At 35.0% G+C, this 10,932-nt stretch overlaps 1 protein-coding gene across 9 annotated transcripts in view; it reads right to left on the bottom strand.

Annotated features, from left to right (window-relative positions):
* prkg2l (protein kinase cGMP-dependent 2, like) overlaps window positions 1–5,902 on the bottom strand; it is a 46,404-nt gene extending 40,502 nt beyond the window's left edge. For 6 of the 9 annotated variants that reach the window (XR_013328035.1, XR_013328036.1, XR_013328038.1 and 3 more), the window contains exons 1-3: window positions 5,787–5,902; window positions 4,493–4,848; window positions 3,603–3,959 (exon numbers count right to left, since the gene is read on the bottom strand). Coding sequence is in view for 4 of the 9 variants with exons in the window: in XM_077729489.1 (XP_077585615.1) it covers window positions 3,603–3,959; window positions 4,493–4,704 (569 nt within the window). In the remaining 5 variants the exon portion in view is untranslated. Of the gene's footprint in view, window positions 1–1,737; window positions 1,881–3,602; window positions 3,960–4,492; window positions 4,849–5,786 lie in introns of those variants that run through there. The other 3 variants (XM_077729492.1, XM_077729491.1, XM_077729493.1) reach the window with 3 other exon arrangements.
* Window positions 5,903–10,932: the final 5,030 nt, after the last annotated feature.

The following is a 10,932-nucleotide window of genomic DNA, read 5'->3' on the forward strand; positions in this document are numbered from 1 at the left end:
CCCGCCAGACCTGCCACTGCCTCGTCTCGTTTCTGGCCAGCGCGGATGCCAGCCAGACCGACCACTGCCTCGTTTCGTTTCTGGCTGGCACGGACGCCCGCCGGACCGACCTCTCCTTCGTCTGTTCACGGGTGGGTGTGGACGCCCCGCGGACAATGCTAGAGCTGACACCCGCCCTCCCCGCTTGTTTCTCGTTTCTCATGTATAATTGACCTTGGGACGTCTAGGATCCGTCCCTTAGAGGGGAGGTACTGTCAGGAGTGGCTCGGTTGCCCCTCCTGGCGTGATGTCATTATTGTTATTAGCTGTTGCAATTATCTGATTATGTTTTCCTCAGCTGTTTAAGGATTATGGGTTGTGTTGATCGTCGTCGGATGATTTGAATTGTTCCTCGTTGTCATGTCGTGGGATATCATGTTTGAGTTCTGTCATAGTAAGTTGTTTCAAGCCCAAGTTGTTTATGTTACGTTTTTGCCAGTTAATTAAACCATGGAAACATATGCAACGGAAGGGCCTCCCTTTTTTTTCGGCGTCTCCGCATCTGGGTAAACCGGTGGCGTCGCGCTACGCAACGTGATCATAACAAAAACTGAAACCTGCCTTTCTCATTTCACTAATTTTTCAAAAGAGAATTTCTTTTGGTTCGAAACAAGCATGCGGGACCGGCCTACTGCTTGTAATAGATATGCTGAATTTTGATTTTGTTAAAAATGAAGTGGTGGACTGTGAAGGCCTAAAAATATCTGAATCACAGACTGATGTTAATTATATTCCATAGTCCATGAATACTTATTAAAAACGTCCAAATGGTCTGCCAGCTTCCTTTCATTGCTTTTCGCCTAGGCCCGCTGCTTCCAGGTGTATGTTTTAAAATTTAAACATTTAACCAATCACGTTTCAGCCATTATTTGTTGGCAGGGTCAGAAATCTGCCCGGATGTCTTCAGTCAGTTCTGCAGGTTCTGTAGCATAAAATAAGCATTGATAAATCTGTTGCTTTAACCAATCAGATTTTGAGTTGGCGACACCAAGGCACAGAAAAACTTCCTCGCTTTCACAAACAGTGATTGGTTAGTGGTAGACTGGACGAGCCAGAGCTAGCAAGCTGTATCTGCGGCGAGCTGCACAAGCATATCTATTGCTGTGTTGATTAAATGGCGGCTTTTTCAACCCACAATTGCTGAATGAGGAGAAGAAATAGAATTGGTTGCAGATTTACTTTCAAAGCCCATTTCAAGTTGAACTTTTTTGAGTTGAGTTTCTATGTTCTCCCCGAGCCTGCGTGGGTTTTATCTGGACTCAAAATTGCTCCCAACTATGAGTGCATACCTGTCAACTTGTATATTTTATACGTATTTTATACGTTTTTTTACCATTTCAAATCATGTACGCCGTACACCCACTTTTGTACGGGGAATTTTTTAACTTTTTTAAAAATCGCCAATATTTATGAAAACCGATCTCAACAAGACCGTTTTGGCTAAAATACAGATAGTCTCGTAGGCTGTTAGCCGACGACACTACTGTCAACGATCGCTACTATTGTCACGGTATACCAGCAAAAAATATCCTCAATCGTATGTATTTTTTTAGCGGTGCGTACGGCAATATCGATAAAGGATGACATGCGCATGCGTAGATATATACATAGAGTAAATGTCGTGGAAGCAAGCATGGAGGAGCCACCTAGTAAGAAACGAGTTACCGCGAGTAAACATGCGTCGTACGGTGTTTGTACCTTTTTTGGGGGGGTTTGGACGGGAAATCATAATCATCTATAAGGGCAGTTATCAGCAGAGGTTGACAGGTTTGTGAGTGTGAATGGTTGGTTGTTTGTCTCCTTGTGCCCCGTGATTGGCTGGCCACTAATTCAGGGTGTCCCTCGCCTATGGCCCGAAGTCATTCAGAAAATGAGACTAGATGAGATATTACAAAATGTTTTTTGAGCTAAAACACAAAAAGAATCGGATAAAAAACATGCAATAATTGATTTAAAAGGAGGAAAATAATATAAATCTATAATTTTCATTTGAATTTTATCCTAAATAAAGAAGGTCGGCACTCATCATTTACTTTCTTGGGCTGCACAAAATTATGCGGCAGGCCATATTTGGGCCCTGGGCCGCCACTTTGACACCTGTGCCCTATACCATGAAATCCACACGAAAGCAGATCTCTGTGATATATAGAAAAATATAGCTAATTAATATTCAAGGACATTTCTTTGTAAACAATAAAGAAAATATTCCTCATTGTTTCTATTTATTCCTACAACAGCCACACCAGATTATGCATGTAAAAATAGGTCATTGTCATTGATAGCATGTATGTGTGTGTATGCGTGAACAAAATAATTTGTTCATTACCACATCACACAGATGATGTATTCGTAATAAAAAGAAGCTGCTGAATGGATCTGAGTGTTGTGGGCAAGCAAAATGGCAAGGGCTTTGTAATGAAATACAAAATGCCTTTTGTTCTTTTAAGTCTCTTGATTAACAAGCTAGGAATGAAGGCTTACAATTCTGCATGAGTAGAGTAGGCAAGGTGCCTAGGTCTTTACATCTTAATGGAAAAGAAATTATATGGCGGTCATTGAAATTCAATCATAAATCCATGTATATTTGACCATCATGATTCATTTACTCTTAATGTAAAAAAGGTCAAAGCAGTGCACCAATAACACTGTTATAGTGGTCACGAGTGTTCGTTGTCAGTCAGTGGGCTGGATATTTAAATCTTCTAAACCAACACACTTTTCCCATGAGAAACAGAGTCTGGGAACTCTGAGGGAATCAGCGTTATTGCAGAATTTCTATGTTACTTTTATTTATTTATTTAACCAAATGAAGTATAGTTGTTTACAGTAATTCATATCAATACCTAAAAAGGTAGGATTTACATTACGAGAATTTTTTTAACTTTCTATAATAGCAATATTAATTGTAAAATGTCTTTCCACAGCTAATGCTTACTACTTTTAGAAGGCTAACCATTCAAATTAATCCTGGTTGACCGAATCTTCTCTTTCTTATTGACTAAATTTAAGATTTAAATTGTATTAAACAATAATTTTCAAAACATTTTGAATTTAAGTGGACTGTTATGTTTTATACAAAGGGTGACAGACTCGGGTTGGTTCACGGGCCGCTTTAACGTAAACTTGATTTCACGTGGACCGGGCCATTTTAGATATAATATTTAGAATTTTTTCATGAATGAATTAAAAGAACTGGATTAAAAGCTCTGAATATTCCGTTTTTTATGGATTTGGTTTGCTTTAGCTTTTTCATATAGATTTTTAGATTTTTCAAAATGATTTTTGAACCAAAAACAGAAAAAAATATTAAAAATTACAATTATTGATTTAAAAGGGTGAAAATCAGGAAATGTAAAATACATCTATACTCTTCATTTTAATGTGATCCTAAAACAGAAAGTCAGCACTCATGATTTACTTTCCCGGGCCACACAAAATGATGCGGCGGGCCAGATTTGGCACCCGGGACGCCACTTTGACATGTGTTTTATACTGAACAGTGCTAATCCACTTACACTTTGAAGCTTTGTGCAAACTTACTTTGAAGCTTTGTGTCAACTTACTCTGAATCTTTGTGTATGGCCTTCACCACAGAAATGTGAGAAGGTGTGAGCCCGCCACAGAAGTAGTCAGACGTAGGTTCAGCAGAGACACCTTCCTTGGCTTTAAGCCTTTGGTGGACCTCCACAGCAACATTTTTTAAACGACTGGAACCTTGGTTGATGACACTGAAGCGATGGTGGCACAGTCCTGGTGGTGAACATACCATGCTGCTGTTGTAGCCTAGAGCATCCTGAAGTTTGTCAATTTGGGACACCTTCGCATCCAACTCCCTTTGCAAATGTTGCAACTGAAGTTCTTTAGATTCTAATACTTTATCTTTCTGTAGCAGCTCCAGTTCCAGACAGTTTATTCTCATCCTGAGGTTGAGAACTGAAATTACTGAGTGGAATTACTGTTTTTATTTAAGTATAACATGCATTCGTGTATAACGCGCACCCATAATTTGGCAAAACAAACTATTACCCGTATGAACACAATTCTCAAATGGAATTTACAATTTTAAATCCTTAAACCTCTTTTTGTCAAGTCAATGATGACGACAATGCCTATGTCTGATATATTTTTTAATGTCTAATTCATCATCATAATACTTAAAAATGTTCAAAGTCTGATTCATCATCCTCAGATTATATATATATATATATATATATATATATATATATATATATATATATATATATATATATATATATATATATATAGAGAGAGAGAGAGAGAGAGAGAGAGAGAGAGAGAGAGAGAGAGAGAGAGAGAGAGAGAGAGAGAGAGAGAGAGAGAGAGAGAGAGAGAGAGAGAGAGAGAGAGAGAAAGAGAGAGATGCAAAATTTCACTAATGAAATAGTGATATTTTGAAAAATCGGACAACATTACGAAACTTTACTTGACCAACCTCAAAATGTCGGTGTCGAAGTGTGGCAGGTCTGTGTCTATCTTATTCACAGCCTGTGGTGCCTTTATTGAACCATTGCCCATTTCTGGACATGGGTCTGTCACCACAGGAATTGCTCTTGAACCATTATAATCACAAGTCTTTTGAAAAGAAGCTCTCCAACTGGATGGCTGTGTCCGTTTTATTCTGAGAATTAAATTAAAAAGAAGCATTGTGCAGTTTCTTTTCGGGATTAAAAAAACGAATAAAAGCTCTTAACCATCAGTGGCTGCATTGATTCATTGTCCACCGATTCAGGGTGTACCCCGCCTCTGGCTCAAATTCAGCTAGGATAGGCTCCAGCACCCCCCGTGACCCTAATGAGGATAAAGCGGTTCATAAAATGATACGAGATGAAATGATATATATATATATATATATATATATATATATATATATATATATATATATATATATATATATATATATATATATATATATATATATATATATATATATATATATATATATATATATATATATATATATATATATATATATATATATATATATATATATATATATATATATATATATATATATATATATATATATATATATATATATATATATATATATATATATATATATATATATATATATATATATATATATATATATATATATATATATATATATATATATATATATATATATATATATATATATATATATATATATATATATATATATATATATATATATATATATATATATATATATATATATATATATATATATATATATATATATATATATATATATATATATATATATATATATATATATATATATATATATATATATATATATATATATATATATATATATATATATATATATATATATATATATATATATATATATATATATATATATATATATATATATATATATATATATATATATATATATATATATATATATATATATATATATATATATATATATATATATATATATATATATATATATATATATATATATATTCAACGTTCAGTATGTAAAAAAAGACCATTACACATTATACTGATGTAACACAAGCAGGTTAAAGTAAAACTAAATTTGTTTATTAAATTACAAATGTGAACTATTCTGAACTATTCCAATTTAAATTAAGTCATGCAAATGACAATGTTTTTTTTTTATAGCGGCTTGATACATCTATTATTTCTCAAAGTAATTTACACATATCTACCACACTTGTAAATTAATTTTCATAAATTTAAAGTTTGAACAAATTATCAGGTTTTACCTTTGGAATTTTTCTGGAAATTATTCAAATTGATAATCCATGTTCCTTCTAGTCTAGACCTCTCCATAAAATTGTAGCTTCTGTTTCGGTCGCCCGCAAACATAATGAGACTGCTTGCTGGGAGTGATCATTTTTCAAGTGCTCCCCTAGGGTATTTCTGATCCAACATACATCTGGCACCCCCTGGTGGTCTTTAGCGACTTCACATATTGTGTGTGCTTCACTAGATAAATGCAAGAAATTACTAGACGTCACGCATCGTAATAATCCAAGGGAGAAATCTATATATTAAAATCGATCTACTACGAGGTTAAAATTGAAACATGAAACCATCGATTGCACTACAACAAGATTCAAATCGTAATATTATGAGATTAAAGTCACGTTGTTGTTTATTTTTATGTAAAGTAAACTAGAAGCTCTTTGGATTTCCGAGCTTCAATTTTTGTTGATGTTAAATCTGTGTGAGCACAAAACGGCATTGGCCGTCATGTTTATCCAAAAATAGAGCTTTCTGAGCGGAAAGGAGCCAGTGTTGGGGTATATTTTTTAATCATAAATGCGAGCCATGTGTGTTTATTTGAAAAAATTAGTTGCTCGGCAAATTGGAGGGCAGAGAGAACCAGCGAAGTGATTGTTTTTAAATATATATATTTTTAAATGCATACCATGTGGGCAACGCTACGCCGAGTCGCTTATTTCAAAATAAAACTTGGTCGGCAAATTGGATGGCAGAGAGCCGGATGGAATTGCCTTGTCCAAAAACAGAGCACTTTGGCCTGTGAAGATGGCGAGACGTCGGGGAGGAGCAACATGGACGTTGAAATTCCATTTAAATCCGGGCACAATTACCATGAAAATTGGGGATTAAAGTGTGGTCTTTTCGAAACAGTCATGACATGAGCAATTGATGAAAACTCAGCAGTGTTTATTTCATAACAACACTGAGGTGGAAACTTTTCACCAAGCTAAACATTTCGCCTGTAATCCCGCAGTCTCTCCGTGTAATTTCTGACTCATTTTGTTATCACATAATGGAGAACAGAACAATCGTAGAACAAAATAGACGATTGGTGAATGTTGACAGTTTTTTTTTCATTCAATGGCAGATAAAGAAAATCATATTGGCAATCAATGATGACAGCTGCCATTCAGTGTATTAAAAAATAGTAAAAATAGTTTAGGAAAACAAAACACCATAGAGTTATTACTCTTTACATTACCAGTTTTTTTTGTTGACACCACACATGTCGGAAATGTAGTTAATTGGATCATAAAGGTGTCTACCTTATCTCACTGAATACCAAAGTGATCGTCATCTCAAAGAAATGTTTACCTCTCAATTAACACACTCCATAAACCTGCAAAAACTGATAAATTTTTCAGTTTTCTATCAATTGTACATGCAACATTTCAACAATGTAGATGTAATTCATACATAGAAGTATCACTAAAGAAAAATGAAGTACAAATATAGTTTGTGCTTAATGAAAGCTTACTATTAGCATGCAAAATGTGTGCACCATATAATGCCCGTCTTGTCCACAGTGTTAACTAATCACAAAACTCTGGTTTCAAATAAATAAATGTAAGTCTCTCTAGAATCTTCATAATGTACTTTCGTCAACATTTCTTTAAAATAATATACATGGGAACAGTTTGACTAAATCAATATGAGCACTTCAGTTCAGTTTTTGTCTGGGTACTCCGGTCTACCCTTACATCCCAAAACCATGCATGGTAGGCTGATTGAATGATTAATCTTGGCCATAGGCATGTGGTTGTTAGTCTCATTGTGTCCTAATCATGGCTGGCAACCACCCAGGGTGTAACCTACTGCTCGCTGTTGGTTAGGATAGACTCCATATAGACTCCCGACCCCCTTTTGGGGATATGTAGCTCAGATAATGAGTGACTTAATATATGAAATTAAATTAAATAAACAATTTAAAAATCTCTAAGATGATACATTTTCTGGCTTTCATGGGAGGGATATTTAATTAGTGCATATTAATAGGTTTTGTCAATTTTCTTCAATAAGGGAAAACCATGAACTGTGAGGTTGAAATCAGGTGATTGATTTAGTTTGGTCACAGGAAAATGAGTTCCTTAACAAACTGTGCTATGATGTGTGCCATTCATTCTATTTGTTGGCCTGAGCGAAAACTGGAATTTGCCATTTAAGTTATTGACACCAAAATGAAATAAAGCAAAAATATGCTAAATTAAAAGACACTCACACACACACGCACAGCCACACGCAAATCTATGGTATTGTTGGACAAAAATTAGAAAATATGTGTCAAAGTCCAAATGCTCATGAGTCCAACTGTATGTGCAGTGTGTTGACCCCTAATTAATACACACATTCATTAATTTATCTCCCGTATCGCTTATCCACTCAAGGGTCACTGGGGTGAGGGAGGCTATCGGGACACCCCGAATTGATTGCCAGCCAATTGAAGTGAACAATGAAACACACCACCCATGCTCACAACCACACTCCCACTGAGTGGGAATCGAACCCAGAGTACCCGTACTGAAGTCAGGCGGAAGAACCACTGTACCATCATGTGGCCTCAATACATACAAAGAAAAGAAAATCACTGATTAGTAAGAACAGAACAAAAAAATAAAGACAATTTAATACATCATATATAATTGACCAAACACTTACACATACATTTAGCCAGTTCTTCATTCCTTTAAAAAAATAAATTAAAATTTACCAAATAATTTATTGTAGAATTTGATTTTATGGAAATACATTTTAATTAAATGGGATTTGGCCAAGAACCATAAATTATATTAAAAGGTGGAGATCAAGGACAAGATTTCATTAAACACCTTTTAAGAATTATGACTGTGAGCAAGACTTTCTGATAAAATATCAGTAAGTTCTGTAGATAATTGTTTTTATGTTCATTTAACTTGTGCATTTCTATGTGGTTCAATGAGGTCTATGCATGCATTGGAAATCCAAAATGTTTGTCCAACAACAACTGAAACAATATTGCCATGTTTTACCAAGGCAGCTGTCAATATAGACTTATGGAATGCTTTTAACCACTTGCTTCTCAAAGAAACAAGACTTGCCAAATATATCAAATATATGCGTGTTAATTACTAATAAAAGTTGACATGATTACATAACATGTTATTTTTCCCTCGACATATAACCAGTTTCACACAGATTCCCTAAAATCTATTGCAAGATATAAGAACAGCAGTTTACAGTAAAGTAGCTGCAATATGGATATGTAACAAACACTGCATTTGTAATGCTACCTATTTTGAATAGTACATATAACATACATGCATTTAAATGTATGAGGTTACTTCAGAATCTACTGCATATACAAAGCACTAATAGGTTTATATGTACAATCATTTCATTCATATTGGACAATACTTACAATTATAGCTTTGAATTACAGAGTATGACAACACGCCAATGGAACCTAATCACCATCATCAGGTTTACTACCTATGATTCGAAGCTAGTCGCAAAACAAGTACGATAGTACCCACTCTTTTAAATAAAATATCATATGTAGCTGCATTAAATGGTTTTCTTGCAGAAAGAATTATCCTCAGGTTATTCCCCTTTCTTTTCCCTCTTTTAAGGCATCTTGCAGTATCTGTCCAGTGAGTTGTTAATCGTTAATTTTAAACAACTAACAGAAAGTGCTGAATTGCCTTTCTTTAACTAGATACTAAGCAGTTGATCATGTAAAGGAATATCTTTCCTATCAGCATGGTTGTCTCCATATATTCATGAGTCAAGGCTGGCAGTTCTATCGCTCTAACATGTTTCTATCATGTTGAAATAATTTTGCTCATGCCTGAAACGTTACTGGCTCTGTATCCATCCTCATAGTCAAAAGATGACATGGCAGTTCAACCAAAAAATTCAAAGGAATTGCATGCCTATACTTTCTTCCTGGTGGACGCATGGAATCTTCCGTGGTCTTACTTCTTGGCCAGTTGAAAGGGGTGTTGACCCTACAATATGAACACAATTTAGTCAAAGTGTTTTGTACATTTGTGCATAATTTTATAAAAGAAACTGTCATTACTGATATTGACATTAGATTAAAAAAATAGATTGCTTTTACTTAACAGTGCAAATGGTGAACTGGGCTACACCCTCACCAAGGACATTGAGGATCCATGAGAACTTGGCCAAAGAGTCTACAAAAGCTTTTTGAACTTTGGATCATTAGAAGTGTGGCACTGTTTGATCCTTGTGAGAAGGGCCTCGGAGTTTAGTCCACAATGACTTGTGTCTAGGCAGCAAAGCCAAAACCAAAAATACATTGGCCTTTTTATTAATTTCCCTAAGCTAACGTACATTCAAAATTGTGTTACTGTCATGTGGGCACAGGATCATCTATTAAAACGATACTCACTTAACAACGTTTATTTGTGTATATGTTTATGCAAATTACAGTCAAACAATATTTTAAATATTTAGCACAAGCAGAGGGCTCCGCCTTTGCCGGTCCCATCTGATTGGGCGACAAAGCCTCTCCACTTTTAATCCAAAATTGAGTGTTTTTATCGATTTTTAGCTCTGCAGGACAGAAAACATGCATGCAAAGTCTGTCTCTATATTGTGTTATGGAAAAGCAGAGAATTATTGGTGTGGTTGGTTTGCGTGTACCGGAAAAATTGACCCAAACTTGGAAAAAGCTATTCTCAAACTTGCTGACCATGCCTGGATGAATTGTTTTTTTCTGAAACGGAAACCAACACTTGATCTTCACCTGGACATAAAGCACCAATTGAAGTGACAAAAGCCGGGCACCTCTGCTTGTTAGATGTAAAATGCAGCCGTAAAATGTGCCGAACTTAATAATGGGTTTATTTTTAGAATGTACAAAAAGTTCAAAATCGAGGGTTTTCATCAATTCTTAGCTACGTGCAGCCATTGACCTGGATGAAGATCGGCCTTCACGGTGGTTTTAATAAACAAAGTAATTTTTGTATAAAACTTTCGAATGTACTGACAAATTGAGTCCATAGTTGCACTTTCTCCCTTTAAAAATGTGACTCCCAATTAGAAAAATCGATTAGAAAACTGGGGACCAAATTAAAAAACAGAGCACGGTAACATCCTAAAACCAGTTTCAATTTAAATATT

This window comes from Stigmatopora nigra, chromosome 12, assembly GCF_051989575.1.
Source record: "Stigmatopora nigra isolate UIUO_SnigA chromosome 12, RoL_Snig_1.1, whole genome shotgun sequence".
Taxonomy (NCBI): domain Eukaryota; kingdom Metazoa; phylum Chordata; class Actinopteri; order Syngnathiformes; family Syngnathidae; genus Stigmatopora; species Stigmatopora nigra.